Below are 19,327 nucleotides of genomic sequence, written 5' to 3' on the forward strand. Positions count from 1 at the left end.
CAGTAGTTATATTTTAAACTACTAAAAAGCTTTAAATAGAACACAATTCAACGCAGAGAAAGCTAATCCGATCTCACCGCGACTTCGTTACAATCAACAACAAGAACCAAGTAAACAAGTGAACTGAGATATTTTTCTCCGGCTTTTTAAAGCTTTCTAATCATGCACGAGAACAATGTGTCAATTTCCATTTTCCCGATTTTTCTGGATAGCAAAACAATACAATTTCGAGATATCTATTTATTAAATGTTAAATGCGCGTGCTCCTGTATTTAAAATTTTCCCGCCTAGCTTTCTCTTCTAATAAGTCTCGTGCTGCATTGCACGGGGATATAAAACAATTTTAATTCCAATTCTACTAAAAATAGCTAACTAAATACAAAAAAACATAACAATACTCTTACTGCAATGCACTAGTCTTAAACTCAAATTGCACGCAGGCCGCAAGCCCGATCTGAAGCAGCTAAAGGACCTGGATTTAAAAAAAAAAAAAAAAAAAAAAAAATTTCACTTACCATATATTTATTGAAACATATGTATATAATGACGACGCAAAGGAAACGAAAATAAATTTATGATACATATCTTCTGTCTGTAAGAAAATACCTATAAGAAATTTCTATTGGTTACACTATTCATACGTAACAATAGCTAAGTATTAAATTTTTTCACTGACATTTATTTCAAATAAATATAATATGTTCAGTTAACCACTAAGTAACTTACTTTGTAGAGTCGTTACGTTTTTTTTTTGATATGCAGGAGAGATGAAATATGAGCAATGCCCTCGCCGTAACTCGAACCACGGACCTCTCGAATACGCGCTGACTACTACACAACGAAGGTATGCTATGAAGGCGGGAGAAATACCTTATAACTTTTAACACAAATTGGGGGAAAAAAAAAAGAAAAAAAGAAAAAAGAAAGACGTTATAAACATTTTTCCAAATTTTCAAACAAAACTTTCCGAATGGAATGAAACTTGAGAATAAATAAGTGTAACCTATTATTATCTTTCCCTTATGCATTAGGAAAAAACGTATGTTTTGTGCTAACGGCAGCTGTGAACTCAATTTGAATCAAACGATTGCTCTATATGCTAGTGTTTTTCTGTTATCTTAACAAACATTATATTGCAAGAGCACAATGAATGTATGTTATATCTAAATTTGTAAGTGTTGCATTAACTATAAATTTATAAATAGGATATATTTTGCGGCCGTCTAAAATAGCTTCGCCAGGTTGAAGCCACTGCTAAAATATTATCTATTATAATGAAATAATAAGAAAATTTGCCATACAAAGCATTATTATCATTTTGGTATAAACTAAATACTATAAAATACTGGTTGAAATACTCATAACAAGAGATTTTCAAATATCAACTGTAATTAATTTAGTTAAAAAGAGAGTTACTTAAATTTATATAAATAAATATAAAAATTAATATTTTTATGAAAGTTAAAAATGCTTTCATATAGTAATGTTTTCAGATCTCATTGCCTGGGATGCACATAATGAGTTGGTGCAGATAGTGGAGCTGGATTTTTGGCGTGGAATAATACAGCTTTAAAGCAGTGGGAACAATACCTTTTGATTTATTTATGACGATCTGGATTTTCCCTTACTTTTACTTCTTCCTCTACATGGGTTGAGTAATAAATAGCTCAAAGATATCTTGGGTTATGAATTATAGCAGGTATGGGGAAAGGAGATGGCAAAAATTTGATTCAGTTATGTTCGAGGTTTAGATAAATATTTCTTCGTTCTTTCAATAGATGGCACAACGTTCGCCGTGGTTTCATATTCTGATCGCCCAATCGCTTTACTCCCCCTATCGTGCATCTGCGAGCAGATCGCGCGCTTTCCACAGATGGTGCCGGTATTGACTCTTGCGAGAATCGTCTGCTGCTCAGCTGCTTCTCCGATGGCGGAAACGTCATCCGTGACCGACTGACAATCGAAATGGAGGAGAGGACAGTGGAAGTGAGAACCCCTCGGTCTTGCCCTGATGAGGGCAAGTCGTCTCAGAGGAATCCGATCCGGTGGTGCTTTGAAAGTGTTAAAGTGGGGTCGGCTTTGCTCTGGTTGTTGTGCGTCACGTCCTGGATCGTCACGAGCGTGTGCCGTTCGCGTCTATCCCACGTGGAAGACAGACTGTCAATCCTTGAATCTCAATTCCAGGAACTGAGACTGAACGTGAACTTACCACCATCTCTCAATCATCTCAACACTCACATTAAGTCTGTCGTCAAGCAGGTAAGTTCACTTTAATAAATGACCGGTATGTCGACTTTGTAAATAGAACTGCGTTACTGACATTCATCATTGTTTGACGTAACTTAGGCATTTTTAGTTTAATTGCTTTATGAAATTTAACTACGCTGGTGTTTTTCTTTGTGACATAAAACCAGTGTTTTCTCCTGAAACTTACTTTCTTTTATTGGTGTTCCAATGTAATTTTGGATTATATGCTTTTAAGAAGAAAAAATGCAGTATAATACTTGATGATGAAATAAAAAGTCGCAACATTCATTATTATTATTTATGCAGATGTAAACATGCTCTGTCTTCAGCTAATTATTAATCAACTTATTGTAAATTAAACTTCTAAATAGCTTACAATAAGCTGTTTCTGCTAGAATATATTTATTACTGTTAAAAAGAGTTTTAAAAGATATATATATATATTTCCAACGGCAGATTGTGAACAATTACAAATGTAACTCACTCCATTAATCTATACAAGGTCGGATGTGGTGGTCTCTTTATTATGGATGCACCTAATAAGTGGGCCACCATCGCCTTTCCTAAGGGACGGCCAGTTACAACCATGCCTTCTCCGGGATTCGAACTCAGGCCCTTCTGCATCGCAGTCAGCTTCCATGACCACTATACCGACAGGGCGGTACTTAAAAGGTGATATTAATAATTCTCTCATTTAGATAAGTTTTTCATGCAAAAATAGAATCGCATATTAATAAATAAAGACAAATTACATAAGTAAAATAATGTATATAGTTTTTTTTAAAGTTTATTAGAAAATGATCTTTAAATAGTCTAATGCTGTAGAGACTTTATTGCAAAGCAATTCTTTTATTTGCTAGTCATTCTGTGGTTATTGTGAGAAGGAATTCGTGTCGTTTTTACATTTTGTAACGAGAAAAATATTTCATCTTTAGTAATTGTATTTACTGCAATACAATAATTTTTATTTGATTACTGCAACACAGTAATTTTATTTGATAGATATTAATAAGAATATTATGAAAAGGTGTGATTATCGAAGTATGAACTAAGTCATATTTTATATTGTATCTATTTGAGCCCTGAAAAACGCAAATAACTCTCTATATTAAACTAACGAATGTTTTCAAGCACTAAATAACACGATAAGTAAATGGGCCATAAAATGAATTAAAGCTTATTTCTAAATGCATAACACAGCATGAAAGAACATTGAAAAGAGAAGGTTACGTATTGGGTTTGTGCGTTCTGATTATAAAAAAGGAAAAGTCGGAAATCGAGAGACGCTTGTTCAACAATAATAGTAACAACTCAATTATAATAAAAGAAATGATTAAAAAGGTAATCAAAGTAGATTTAGTTATTTTTTCACAAAATTTGTTTTACGAATGTGTATATTTTTCTCACTCTTGTATTATTTTCGTCAACAACAAGCATGCTGGTCTTTACTTAATGAAGCCCTACTCAAAAATTTTAAAGTTTGAATGCAAGTAAGAAATTATATTCCATCGCTGATTGCTAATATTTTATAAACAGCCGTAGAAAGACCATTGTAAATTAATAGAACGCGTAATATAAACCTAGCATTTTGATAAATATTGAATAATGATTTTTAAAAACCAAAAGATTACTTTGTACCAGATGCATAATATATGGCGTTAATAAAACCTTTTACCAATCATGATGATGGAGCAAATAATTATATCAGCTATGTACGTGCATTTTCAGAGCCACTGGTTATTAATTATATAAATTATATCAGTTTAATATTTAAATATTAAAAGAAAGATTATAAATTATTAGAGTTATAAATTATTAATGAAATTGTTGCCAAGCCGTGTGGATGATAAATACCTTGGTATCATCTAATGTAACGTAACGTCCATAAAATTTGTAAGAAATTCCGCTGTAGACATAAAGCAATATATGTAATTTATGTCTTTTTAAAAATTATCAATATCTCTCATTGATATAATTTATAACATTTCTAATTCATGAGATTTATGATATGCCAAATTGAGAATTTTTACTTAATAATAATTTTCTATTATTATTACAGTTAATAAAAAAAATGTTTTTTAACTGTATTTGTATATATCGTTTTGCGGAGTTTATTTTTTAAAGTTCTGTATTTCATTCACAACCATGCCAAATTGTTAGAATCCTATAATTATTAAACTTTAGCAATTAATTTCAAGTTTCTACGTAAATGTTATATACACATCTAAAATAATAAATACCATTTTCAGTGCTAGGATTAGAGCCAGGCAAGTGAGGCATTTGCTACAGGTGAACAATTAGAAGGGGCCCAAATTACCTATGAAAATGCCGAAATTTATTTTAAAGAAAGAAGTCAGGATTATTAACTTTTAATTTTGAACACATCAAGAAATATCATGAATCAGAAACAAGTATCAAAAGAATCATCAAAATATCAAGACGTATCAGACGAATTTTATGTTATAAAACAATCCAGCTAAATTTAAGAGATGAATTAATAACGTTAATTTATTCGTGAAACTTCTGATGTTTTGCAGCATTGTAGAGAAGATGATTATAATGAACGACTTTCAGAAGGGTGTAAAAAGAGAACAACTGGTCAAGAATGACCTAAAAGTTCACCTGAATACGTATATACATGCAGCAATGAGTATTTGTCTGGAAAAAGAAAAATAGTTAAAAATTTTATCAATAGATGGCGCTGTACTTATCTTGATATGCTAATTAAAAGAAATGAGGTGAGCACTTTATATCAGTTTGTCTCAAAACACTATCTCAAGGAAAATCTACTTCTTCAAAGTTATACCATAGATATGCCGTTGCTTACGCTTTATCCCATGGAATCAGATGGCGCCACATGAACCAAAGATATGCCATTGCTAAAGTCAACAGATGGCGTCGTACTTCTTCCTCTTATGAGATCCGCACCCAATGCTTTAAGACTTTCCGCTTGGTCGGATTCCCGCCCCCCTCATCTTTATGCCATTAGAAACTTAAGAAATATAGACTGGTGAAGGCCTCAACAGGCCGCATGCCTTTTACACGAATGATGATCTGTGGCTTTATATCAATAATAACTTAATAATTTAATAAAAATACAGGGTACATGCAGTTCCTGTTGTTTGAAGCTTTTTTTACAAGAACGGTGACTGTGCTTCAACTGTCTTGCAGAAGCTCCTGACATTCATACATGGGTATAAGATGTTAGTCCTGGCCCTAATGTCCGCAATGTTCTGCAGTTTCGAGTATTTACAGAACCTTGGAGATGGAAATGATTTTGTCTGTCTGATGGGCATGTATTGTCTATTTCCATCCGTGCAAGAAATTGTCAGCAGGAAGCAACTCCTGAAAGTGTGCAAATTTGAAGGGATAACATAGAATGTTTCGTAATATTTTACAAGATCGTACAATTTTCATTTGCTCTGAACATTCCCACACTACTTTGCTTCTCTTCTTACAATGCTGAGCGTAGCTAGAGGGGGGCAAGGGGAACATCTGTCCCCGGGCGCAGAATCCAAGGGGCGCCAAAACGATGTTACGACATTTTAGAATTAAATGTTTTCCATCCTTGGCAAGCAGTAGGGGGCGCGAAATCTTCAGTTGTCCCTGGGCGCTGAAAACCCTAGCTACGACTCTGGGTCTCTTGAAATTTACGAATCATATTTTGCAAATCCTTGAAGACATCCAACCAGAGTCGCATTTTATACTCATTTATGGCCGAAATTCTTCAGGGCACTTTGAAGCACAGTCACCGTTCTTGTAAAAAAGCTTCATAAGCAGCGCCTGATCCTTCGTCACAAAGTTATGGCGAGCTTCTAAGACGCAGAATAACGGGAACTACATGTACTCCGTGTTTTTACGAAGCCTAATATGCGGTGCGCAATATCTCGTCTATTAATTGGCATATCATGATGAATACAGAGTCGTCTATTGATAAAATTTTGAACTATTATTTTTTCTTTCTCTTGACAAATTACTATTCCTTCATTTCAAGTCAATTTGACCAGGTTTTCTTTTCTTACAGACTTTTGAAAACGGAATTTTAATTATAATCACCCGGTACATTATTTGTTAACATTAACGTTTTTTTAGTTGTTCTATTGTTTATAAGGAAACAATAAAATTTATTGCTTAGTATAAGTACCTGAGGGGGGAAAAAGCAGATTTATAATTTTGAATTTTTTATGAAAGTTTTAAGACAAACCCTTTTAGCTGTTTCTAATATAACTGTGATAATAAAGAACATGTTTTATACTGATGGTATAAAGAATATATTTTTAAAATATATGTTTTTTTCTAAACAAATTTTAAGAAAGGTGGTTTTTGAAAAGAAAAAAAAGTGGACATGAAAGAAAGATGCAACAATGAATGATATAAAGTGGTTGATTTAAAGATTAAAAAAACCTAAAATGAAGACATAAAAAAAATCAGGCCAGGATTGCGAACTTGTTTATTGGTACGAATAGAAATTAATAGAAGCATGTATAATATTAGAAAAATTTAACACATTCAGGTCCGCAGAGCTAACTGATAAAGCGGGATAAAGTGAAGAGAAAACGTGAAACTACATTAAATCTTAAGAGTTCAAAAGCAGTGCTTATATTGTAGGTATATGATGGGAACTATAGATTGTAAAATCTTTTCTGAAAGCCGATCTATAGGTCATACATAAAATAATGCTGTTTAGTATATGATATTCTACTTAAGTTCAATTCTTTTTTTTTTAAAGAATAAAAATCCATATGACTGGTAAAAGATACGCGAATTTTAAAGACTTCGTAAAGCATGAGGGGCTATCTTCTTTAGGAGAGATGCTTTCACTGAGAATATATCAAAGGCACTTTCTTGCATTCAGGTTACACAGCTCTGACTATTTCAGTGAACTTCATCTTTTCGTAGAAAGGTATATTTTTCTATTTGCGCTGAATTCAGGAATCTTTCGACAAATGACTCGACAAATGACAAATGTATATTTCGTATTAAAATGTCAAATAAAGGTCAAGAAATCTCGTAGAAATACCGCAGATAATAAGAGAATTCCTGTTCTTTCTTATTGATCAGAAATTACTTTTTGTATTATATAATATTATTTTAGAAATAATGCTATTTATTACATTGCTGCAGTGGATATCGCCAATTTATCTTTATTTTGTGAGTATCGCCAATTTATCGTTATTTTGTGAGTATCGCCAACTTATTGTTATTTTGTGAGTATCTGGTTCGTTCTTCAACCTCTAGATAGACATTCGATTTTCCATGGACGTAGCTTGTTAATAAAAGTTTAAAGTATATAGCTTGACACAGTGAAAAATCTTAATGCATTTGGTGTTGATAATATCTAAATTCAAATGCAGCTACTTTCTTCATTTCCTAAAATATTATTCTTAGACATATACTTTCAATTACAAAATTTCTCTAAATGAAATGAAAGGTGTCTCGAAAGTAATTTTAGCATTTGAGTGGAAATGTTCTGTAAGCATAAAAGATAACTTTTTATACCAATATGATTTTGATCTGTCAGATTGCATTCGATTCGCTGTGACTCAGTTTCCGAATATTTGATTTTTGACCTCAACATTTATACAATAATTATCCGAATTTCTAAAAAATAAAAATACAGCTTTAAATACGTTAAAAAACTTTTACCGCTTTCCTTCATTTAAAAGGGCGCTTCTTTGTTGGAATTTCATCTTGCTGAAAAGAGTTTCTACTAGGTCTTTTTTATCTTTTCTACTTTTTGCTCTTCTTGCAAGTATCTGCTTAAAGTTCACGATTTGTCTGCTTCAAAGACTTTTGACGAATCGGCTTAAAGCCACTTGACGCAATTCTGAAATTAGAGAATTCATATTTATAATGACTTAATTATTTATTCATCGTATTTTCTTTACGGTAACAGATGACAAATCAGATCGATATTTTTACAAACTATAAACAGGTGATTTTCTCCAGCAATGTTTAGGTGTATAACTTCTGCAGAAAAGCACTGGCATAGGCACCGCTTATTATTATTTACGTGTCCCGCTTTGAGGCACTATACGAAAGAGAGGGATGCCTTTGTGGAGGACTTTCTAAGGGAAACTGGCTCGTATTTAACACGTTATACATGGGAAAGACTACAAAACGGCCGTGCAGCCAGCCCGTTTGCGGGATTCGAAACTTGGACCGAACTCTACCAGCTTACAGGGACTTTACCACTCGGCCGCTGGTGGGCCATAAGCATGACTTGTATTTGAAATCATATTTGCAGTCATTAAAGCAGTGATTTGTTCTTTTCTGCTGACAGATACCTTCTATCAAAACTGTGATTGTCGACTTCAAAACCCAAATGAAAGCTCTACTCATTATTTACAGGAACGCTAATTAAATATGCTTTTGTTACCATAACTGGTAAGCCAGAGTACTTAGGAATGTTAGGTAAAACATTTAGGAATTAAATCAGGTCATTATTTGAAAGTTTCATTAAGAATGATAGACAGTGCGGATCTCGAGAAACTTATTTAAGGTTCGTAAAGTCATCTAGATCAGTCGAATAGAAACACAACTTTTAAAATATTGCAGTATGCTACAGATACATTGCATCTAAATTGTATGAAAGTGGTGGAAGCTAGCAATATAGAAAGTTTCAGCATGGTGCACATTTGTTTCTTTTTTAGTCCAAAGGGTCTTTGTTTCTGACTTTTCATTTTGTGATTTTGCGTCGAATCAATCTGAATGTCTGTTTCACTTTCAAACTGTTGCCACCAAATATTATCGCCCTGTATTATATCTGAAGAAATTAAATAATGAAAAATCTGCATAAATGTATGTATGTTTGTCGCACTGTGATAAAACAACGGTACCTAGAGCCATCCAATTTTGAATGGCGCAATCCTACTGCGAATATGGGTATCTGGAAGCCCAAATTTGATTTGGAATTTGTTTTATTTCCGATTTCATATTTTGTAAATCTTTAACGAATTTTTGATTAACAAACTCAAGGATTTCAAAGTGAGCAATGGCAACGTTGTACAGAAAACACAGTCTCCAGCGCGTGAGACTGTGCATCAGAAATTTAAAAAATAGGCTCAATTTAAAATTATTTTGCGATATTGCTGTTGAACTGAATTTTATTGTTTAAGTGCAAAGAACATAATATTTAATAAATAAAGGTAACACACAAAATGTTAAAAAAAAAAAAAAAAAAAAAAAAAAAAAAAAAAAAAAAAAAAAAACGCCCCTTTGGACGTAATTTAAAATCTGAAACATTTCAGATTTTCTTTTACTCAAAATATGTTTTTCTTTATGCATGGTTTTTTATTTTAAATCTGTTCAAACAATTCCGATTTACAGTATTTTTATGAATAAGTTATGTGATGACATCTAAAGCAAGCACTCTTGAAAATGTAAAAATAATTCCCTTCCGACAGAAAAGGTTAATATTTGTATGACTTTTTGAGCTTTGTATAACAGAAATTATATTTTCCTTTGATTTTGACTGAAACGTAAAACAGTTTCTTATTAATTTCGAACGATTTATTATCTGTAAAGCTAGACACGAAAGTTTTTTTTTTTTTTTTTAAGAAAAGTAGCAAACTAACGTACTATCAAGGTTAGGTTAGGTTATTTAATTACGGCAAAGCCTCGAGGGCTATCTGCCTAAGGGGAGGGATGCGTTCGTGGAGGACTTTCTAAGGGAAACTGGCTCGTATACACGTTACACATACACAGAAAGTATTTAAGTCAAAGTTTACTGACTTCGAGAGAGTGAATTAGGATTCCTGAATAGCGCTCGTTGGCCTTTTGGCTATGTCTCTTTAACTGTTACTACGCTTGGCCGTATTACGTGCCTTTTGATAGCTTCGCTAGCTAATTTAATATTACGGGCCAACTAGGTTAGAATTTGTGTTAGCTTCGGCTAAATCTCTTTAGTTAGTCATTGGATAGTTCTTATTTTTTTACATTTTAAGTTAAGCTCAAGTGGAGGCTTTGTTGTACGCCCTGAGAAAGGGGCCATCTGTGAATCTTTATTTTGATTCTTTATTTGATTTACTCATAAAGGGTAATAAACCCTTCTTGAGTTTACGTTGCTGTTTGTGGACCTAAGCGGTTATTCGATTAGCTGTTCACTAGGTTCCTTAACACTTAGTTTAGTAAAAGGAACACTACAACGTCATAATAATAAAAAAAAAAGTAAAATTTTTTTTTAACTTGTTACTATTTTTTTTATACTTCGAAAGAAATATATGTTTTCATTTGACATGCTAACCTGGGAAAATTGGCGGATGAGAAGCATGGGAAGTGTGTTTTAGGGTAGCCCTTGGAAAATGTTGCCACTGAGCGAAACCTAACGAGCGAAACCTTTAATTTATCTTCCATGCATTTGCCATCCATCGATTATTAAAATATGCCAGTCGAAAGGCACAATTTAATATTACGGGCCAACTAGGTTAGAATTTGTGTTAGCTTCGGCTAAATCTCTTTAGTTAGTCATTAGATAGTTCTTATTTTTTTACGTTTTAAGTTAAGCTCAAGTGGAGGCTTTGTTGTACGCCCTGAGAAAGGGGCCATCTGTGAATCTTTATTTTGATTCTTTATTTGATTTACTCATAAAGGGTAATAAACCCTTCTTGAGTTTACGTTGCTGTTTGTGTACCTAAGCGGTTATTCGATTAGCTGTTCACTAGATTCCTTAACACTTAGTTTAGTAAAAGGAACACGACAACGTCATAATAATAAAAAAAAAGTAATTTTTTTTTTAACTTGTTACTATTTTTTTATACTTCGAAAGAAATATATGTTTTCATTTGACATGCTAACCTGGGAAAATTGGCGGATGAGAAGCATGGGAAGTGTGTTTTAGGGTAGCCCTTGGAAAATGTTGCCACTGAGCGAAACCTAACGAGGGAAACCTTTAATTTATCTTCCATGCATTTGCTATCCATCGATTATTAAAATATGCCGGTCGAAAAGGCATAAAATAGTAACAATGAAGGTAGAATATTTGCTTTATTTTTTAATAATATATCTAACTGAGTTGCATTAATTTATCTTCTATTCGACTGATAATTTTTATGAATATTTGCAGCGTTGTTGCACTTAAAAAGAAATGAAATTAGACATAATAGGCAGGGATTAGGCAGAGGAAAGCATGCTGTAGCTAATCCGCTGGAGAAATAAATATGTATTTTAGAAAGACTTTCCTGAGAGAAAATGGCTAGTATTTATGTTATACATGGATAATTAGAAAAGCATCCACGGATCTAGCTCTTTCCACTATGAATCATATTACGAATTGTAACGAAAGGAATTATTTGATTGCTTACCAGTTGAAAATGCTAGTTGCAGATGTTTTTTTATCGTTTCAAGGTCAAAGATTTAGTGCTTTATTGCTTCAGATTCTAGCTTAAGATCTGAAAATGTCATAAAATGGTATACGTTGTCAAGAGCGTGGTTCTGTCAAAAACTGAAAATCATACTTTTTATAATGAAAATATTTATTCGTAGGTATATCCATGTGAAAATAATAATTTTAATAAAAGAAACAATATTTATAATAATGGAAATACCTATTTCCACCTATGTTAAATAGGAATTCTTAGATTCCTAATTCTAGTAGCCGACTTTGTTAAAACAACTATAAGCAATGAGAAATCACATTGTACTTTTCTTCTAATTTTAAGTATAGGTATGTCGCTGTGAAGTAAGCTGAATTACGGTATAACACTAAATTAGGGCCGTTTAACTTCAGTTTTATTAACCACTTTGCTAAAAATAACGATGATTTCTCTATACACATAGCTTTTTTCCAGTCGCTATTCGTAAAAGCTTCTTTTCGCGGAAGAATTTTAATGAAAAATGGATTAGTTAAGCTAATTATTCTCGAATTGTTCTCTAACCTTGTGATACTTTTTATATCAGTGTTCCTTAAAAAGATTTCTTCCTTGCCTCAATCGCATCAGCCTGCGCGCGCATTCTTTTCAACGAACAAAAAGTTTTGCTCAAAGGAATTCATTCTGACGTAAAAAGAATGTTGCCATCGATTATTCAAACTGACGGAAACAGACTTGCCTTTTTTTTTTTTTTTTTTTTTGTTGTTTTATAAAGATGAGAGGTATTTAGAAGAATTTTTATAAGACTCGTAGACATTGAAACGTTATATTGTATATTGTTTAACGAAGAAGATTTCATTGCTTAAACCTATTTAGAAGTATTTTTATAAGACTCGTAGACATTGAAACGTTATATTGTATATTGTTTAACGAAGAAGATTTCCTTGCTTAAGCAAGGAAATCTTCTTCGTTAAACCTTTAAGTGTCGTTTTAATGCAGTTTGATGTGGCCTGAAATTTGGATCTGATGATCATATGTCGGTCATAAAGATAATATACATAGGCTGGAAAAAAAAAAAAAAAAAAAAAAAAATCTGAAATGTTTCAGATTTTAAATTACGTCCAAAGGGGCGTTTTTTAACATTTTGTGTGTTACCTTTCTTTATTAAATATCATGTTCCTCGCACTTAAACCATAAGATCCAGTGCAACAGCAATATCGCAAAATAGTTTTAAAACGAGCATATCTTTAGAATTTCCGATACAGAGAGAGACTCACGCGCTGGAGATAAAAATGTTTTTTCTGCACAACGTTGCCATTGCTCGCTTTGAAATCCTCGAGTTTGTTAATCAAAAATTCGTCAAAGTTTTAAAAAATAGGAAATCGATCATAAAACAAATTTCAAATTTCAAATTTGGTCTTCCACATGCTCATATTCATTGGAGGATTACGTTATTCAAAATTCGATGACTCTATGTACCGTTGTTTTATCACAATACGAGAAATATACATACATTTATGCAGATTTTTCATTATTTAATTTCTTCAAATATAATGCAGGACTCTAACATTTTGTGGCAACAGTTTGAAAAGTGAACCGACATTTATGAGTCCGACGCAAAATGCCAAAACGAAACTAATAGTCCAATTTCTTGATTAAATATATTCTTACAGATAATATATTCTAAATATATTCTGCGGTTTTAATTTAAGACGTGATTAAAATAAGGCAAACTTTTATGCTGCAGTTATTAATCAGTGATCTTTTTAATAAAAATACCCGAAACTTTATTTTTATACAGGCGTTGTAGAAGGGAGCTTCTAACAAGACAAATTCCTCCATAGTCAAATACAAATGCAAGACAAATTCCTCCATAGTCAAATACAAATGCATTCACACACACAAGGAGGGAGGGAATTTTATAATATCTGTCTTCTTATTGTCTGTTTCGTTTTTTCCTTCTTTCATTTGTATCCTTGAAAGAGAAGCTGCTTTTAATTATGTTCGAGAGAAAAAATTTTAAAGTTCTTATATTAACTAGTTATTATAATTTTGGTCTTTACTACAACTTCTTCTTTCCGTGTTCCTCACCAGAATGCAAATTAGATCTGTGTATTTAAGCTGAGGTTTTTATACCTTCGGAGAAAGAGAGAATGTTTTTGGCATTTTCGCGCTACATGGTTAGTTTCTGATTGTAATTATTCGGCTTTGCCCTCTCTCGCTGCCAATACTTTAAATCTGACGCTACGGTAAATTTATTGAGCCATCTTTGAGCTTAGTGTTTAATTGTATAGTCTTTGACTACTGTTTACCGTTTAATTTAAACTGACTGTTCTGTTTATTCGCTTTATAACGAGCTGTGGGTATAGTAGCAGAAGGTCGTGCTTTTATGTTAAAAGTTCTGTTTAAATAAAGCGGACATTTTTTGACCTTTCTAAGACTTTGTCGTTTATCTCGGACATAGCAATAACATGCATCACATCTACAGGATAAAGAAACATAACCAGATTAAGTGTAACTCTATGAAACTCGTAAATTCTTCGTTGTCCAATATTGCTGGTCAAGAAACCACATTTTCCGTTATCTACCGTCAAAACTAATCAAAGTACATCTTCCGTTGGCGAATTAGATTTACTACAGACGTTTTAATTCATAAAAAGTTTTCAATTCTGGTTAATGATTCCAGTTCTAGTTCGACTTTACCTTGAGTTAAAAAATATTTCATAGTTGCTCTCACTCTTTTTCAATAAATAAATTTGGTTCCTATTCTTTAGCTGGAACTTAATTGAATTATTTGTCTATTGTCACTGCGTTAGCAGTTGTTTCCCTTTCGTAATTTTTATTGCTGTAGGTGAGCAAAAAGGTACTATTTAACTTTGAAAACTAGTTCTTCAAATTTAAGCATGCTATGACGATTTTTGTTATTACAGTATTTTTAACATTTGTTCTTCGGCATGTGCTCTTTGTTATACTTTTGACTTGCTTAATCTTTAAAATCTATGACGATTACTTTGCAATTAATTACTTCACAAATTATTCTTATGCTGTTATCGCAATCTAATATTTTAGTAACTTTATAATATTTATGCTAAACTTTCATAACGTAACAAATATTAGGTCAGCTTTAAGTTGATTTAAAAAAAAATTAAACTCTTTGTTAAACACATTTGCATGCGCAGGTGATACACAGAATTTGAGGATATCTCCCGCTTAATATATGCTTTCTTCACGTCATTTCACTTTTACGAAACACCTGCATTGTATTTTCACCAACTGAAAGAAATTTCAAAAGGATTTCAGGTTTCCTGAAAGCAGACGAAAACTGGATTACGATAGAAACTTACGGTATCCCGCCAAAATTACGAATTTTAATTTTTTGTTGTCACCTCGTATAATAGATTTTTGATAGGCATATTTTTGATAGGTATAATAATTTGATAGGCATTTTGTATGACAATTTTAGGCATTTTGCTAACTGTACTAAAAATGGGAAGGTACATATTCTATGGTATTAGTTAAGGAAAAATCATTTATAACTCTGTCTATATCTCTGTTGATCTCTCTAAACTGAGGTCATGGAATTAATGGGAGAGAGGTAGAAGTCTCTTTTACTCCGTTTACTGTAAAAGTTTATTTTAGATTTTTAACTAGTGTATAAGGGAGAACGCCTTTGCGTTAATGTGGAAGAGTTCGTGACAAAGTCCTGGGAGGGTGTTAGAGGAAGAAAAAAAATGGTGGCAACTGAAATGCAATGAAATATAATAGGGGTGTATGAATGAAAGGGGATGTCACCGCCAATAAAAAATGAGGAAAACATGGAGAATTGCTGGAACACTATGCATGACAATGACGAAATGTGCTTATGGCAAAAGAGTGGTGTTAGTCTGGTATGCATATTCTTCTGTGGGAAAGAGTGTTTTCTTTCATATAGCGACGAGGGAGTTTTGATGATGCTTGACAGAGAGATAAAATTTTATTGCATTGTTCCTGATGTAGTCATTTATGTAGTACATAAATGACTACATCAGGAACAATGCAATAAAATTTTATCTCTCTGTCAGAGAGTTTCCAAGATGGGTAGTCTTGTGTTTTTAGGTTATTGGTAAATCAAGTAGACTGGGCTAAGATATATGCTTATTTGAATTTCCTTGAAGATAATAACACAAGATTTTTGAGTATTTACCAAGATACGCCATTCTGTGTACCAATGTTTAAGCAGGTGCAAATAACGTTAGAGTTGTAGACGTACTGTTTTGACGTTCACAGCTTTCGTGAGCATGGCGATATCGTCGGCAGACTCTCAGGCCGTCAAAAAACACGGCAAAGTGTTAAGCCTTTGAAATCGCAAGTTGGATTTTGGAATCATGCGAGATGTCACGAGTGTAGTGAAATTTAATATTGATGTTGCAAATAGTAGGAAACTGCGACTTTATTGGGACGCAGAATTTGTGGCTCTTGAGGAAGAAACTGATGATTTTGATGATATAATCAGACAGTTTGAGTTGAATGAGGTTATAGAGCAAATCCCACTCTGTCAGATGCTTTATGGATGGCTAAAAAGACAGAGCCGGTGAGTAATTTGAGATGAACTTTTATATGTTGCCCTGTTTATAACCCTGGGAGTTGGTGTATGCTACTGTAACTTGGTCGGAATCCAAGTTGTTTCAGGAGGAAAGTGCTTTTTAATATTGTAGTGGAGGAGTAGCAGTTGCAGGATGACTCTTCACCATTCAGAGGTTTGCCTGGAAAGTGTTCTCTAGTTCATCAGGAAGGAAAGTTCTCTTTGTCAGCATCATAAAAAACTATTCCCGCTGCGCCGTGGAGGGAAGGGATTGACGTGTATCTTTAAATAAGTTTCCTGTTAAGGTTTATGAGGTATTTCTCCAGCCTTCTTAGCGAGACTTCGTGGTGTAGTGGTCAGCATACTCAGCGCCTAATTGAGAGGTCCGCGGTTCGATTTGCGGCTAAGGTGTTGCATATTTTTCATCTTGCCTGCTTCCAAAAAATACCTGGTGTCTCTATAGTGGCGCCCGAACTAAAGGGAGTTGGATGATGATTCTTCACACCCAGGATTTGGCGATGGGGTCCCCCCAAAACCCCAGTCGCTCTTTAAAAGGGGGAGTATATAAGGTATTTCTCCCGCCTTCATAGCGTGCCTTCGTGGTGCACACTGGCCGGTATTCCAGAGGTCCGTGATTCGTTTCTCGGCGAAGGCGGTTGCTAATTTTTCATCTCTCCGGCTTGTCCAATTAACCTAATGTCTCTACAAGGTCATATATGGAATTATCTTCTGTCAGCGTTCGTTCAGCGATTTCAAGAATGTTTCCGTTTCTGTTACCTGAAGATTTTCAGTTCTATTTTAACTTTATTACGTTAAGTGAGTGTATTGATACTTCCAGTCTCGGTCTCCAGTGGTTTGTTGTTCTCAAAATGCAAGTTAATAAGCCTTTAAATAGGTTTTATGGTTCTGGCGCGATGCTGGGGCTGGCGATATCATAACATAACAATACTTTTGAAAAATTCAACCACATAAAACGTAAATTGAAATTCTTTGAAACAGAACCTAATTACTGCACTTTTGGTATACATTAAATTGTCAAATGAATTTTAGCACATACAGTCTTATGAAATTGGCAGTAAACTATAACGAGGTATGAAATTTAAAGCTTTAAGTAGGAAAAGTTTTATTAAAACTAGCATAGTTTTGTACTTGAAGTTATGTTATTAAAGATAAATTGGTTATGTAAACCATGTACAATCAATTTTCGATTAACTGGGTTGCGGATTGACTGGGCTTGTGTAAAAAAAGGGTTAAATTTGTTTATTGTCGAACGACGGAAAATTTGCTATCACAAATCATCAGATAAAAGGAATATTTTTACGGGAAAGGGAAAAAGTAGAAGAAAATGCATGATATAACAACCATGCTAGCTGTTGATGCCCTAGTATTTAGATACTGTTTTATTCACAGCAGTGCATAATTTAAGAGTACATATTCTGAAATATATATAATATTGTTATGCCATATATCGAAAATAAATTTTTAATCGGAAAAATAAATTAATTATGCAATTAATAATCTTGTCTTTTTCATTGATGCCTAATTTCTTAGATGCATTTTATCGCGAAAATTAAAAATCTGAGAACCATCTTCAGTTATATAAGTAAAAGAAAAAATCAGTGGAAAGCGTAAATGAAAGAGCCAATATTTTAAATTCGTTTCTCTGAAGTTTCTCTTCTTCCCCGTTTTATCTGGCTCCATCTTAGTATCTGGAGTCATTTACATTGTTCCTTACTGCTTGGTAATTAGTTATCTCATTTTGTGTCAGGAGAGTTGCAAGTGTTTAACATGTAAATGGGGGTAAAAGAATCTCTAGCTTTGCTTTGGTAATACAACATCCATTATCCAAAACAAATATGCTAATTAACTAATGCATGGTCGTTTTTAAATGCATAAATTAGAGTTAGTATACTTATTAATTTTAATTTCTTTTCGTCATAATATGATATTCATATTAATCATTTTACATAAAAAATCACTAGATGGAATTATTAAAGCTCCATAGATGCATAAGAGACTATTCATATTCTTTCATAGATTCATTATTCAAGCATCGCTCATCTTTAGCGAAGTACATTTGTTTTTAATGGGAATTAATGACGCTGTATACTTTCTACCTTTTGGAAAGTGAGACATACTGGAATTATTCAGGAAATTAACAATAAGATGTCATCGCTAGGCTTGTTAACATGCTGAAGTGTCATCAAGTAAGCGAAAATCGAATTAAAGCTGTACGTTATTCATTACAGTCTTTTTGAAAAAATATTTTTGTAGTATATCTGTAAGGGTAGACTTCTGAAATTATTGTTAGCCTGTAGAGACATTAGGATTTTTTTTGGAAGAAGGAGATGTGAAAAATGAGCAATGCTCTCGCCGGGAATCGAACCATGGACCTCTGGAATGATGGACCGCCCAGCTTGCTGACCACTACACTACGAAAGCATACTAAGAAGGCGGGAGACGATATTTTCATATCGATAACAATCCCATACTTTTTAGAATTAAAAACTTGAGAAATCTACTGAGCATTATTCTATATAACTAAATATGATGTTCGTTCTTTGGCTTCCAGAATTACTATTTGTTTACCTTCTAACCGAAGGGAAGCCACTGATGTCTGTCTCAATTTCTAAAATTTCACTGTCTAAATTTCTAAAATTTCACTGTCTCAATCTGTAAAATTTCAAGTGAGCGACTTGACTCTGATTCGTAAATTTTAACAAACGCTTTGTTAGAAAGATTGAAAATTTGTGGTGTTCCTCTCTTCTGCAAGCAACGCTTTTACATTTAATTCTACTTAAAGCTGAAAAATAATTTGTAATTTAATTAGTGCACTGAAAGACTAACAGTCTGATGAATAAGTCTAAAATTTATGCCATTTTCTTACAGTGAATTAATTTTTTTAAATTAAAATCTAAGTTGGCTTGTCAAAAATATAAGACTAAGTAAGCTGTCAAAAATGTAACTTAGTAGGCTTGTAGAGATGAAAAATGAGCAACGTCCTCGCCGGAAATCGAACCACGGACCTCTGGAATACATCCAGAGCATGCAGACCACTACTCTACGAAGACATGTTAAGAAGGCGGGAGAAATACCTTATAGGCCGTTAACAATATAAAAAATACATTTTTAACTTTAGTAATGCTAAATTTAAATATATATATATATATACTAAAATAAAACTGAGCAACTTCGAAATTTCTAAAAGTTG

General features: G+C 33.1%; 1 protein-coding gene across 9 annotated transcripts in view; it reads left to right on the forward strand.

Annotated features, from left to right (window-relative positions):
* The first annotated feature begins 1,855 nt into the window (after positions 1-1,855).
* Positions 1,856-19,327, forward strand: part of LOC118188117 (uncharacterized) — a 343,874-nt gene continuing 326,402 nt past the window's right edge. For all 9 annotated transcript variants that reach the window (XR_015039676.1, XM_085811536.1, XM_085811539.1 and 6 more), the window contains exon 1: positions 1,856-2,259. Coding sequence is in view for 8 of the 9 variants with exons in the window: in XM_085811536.1 (XP_085667662.1) it covers positions 1,966-2,259 (294 nt within the window). In the remaining variant the exon portion in view is untranslated. The remainder of the gene's footprint in view (positions 2,260-19,327) is intronic.

Source organism: Stegodyphus dumicola, chromosome 2, assembly GCF_044657685.1.
Source record: "Stegodyphus dumicola isolate Sdum_Otavi_A_Nest chromosome 2, ASM4465768v1".
Taxonomy (NCBI): domain Eukaryota; kingdom Metazoa; phylum Arthropoda; class Arachnida; order Araneae; family Eresidae; genus Stegodyphus; species Stegodyphus dumicola.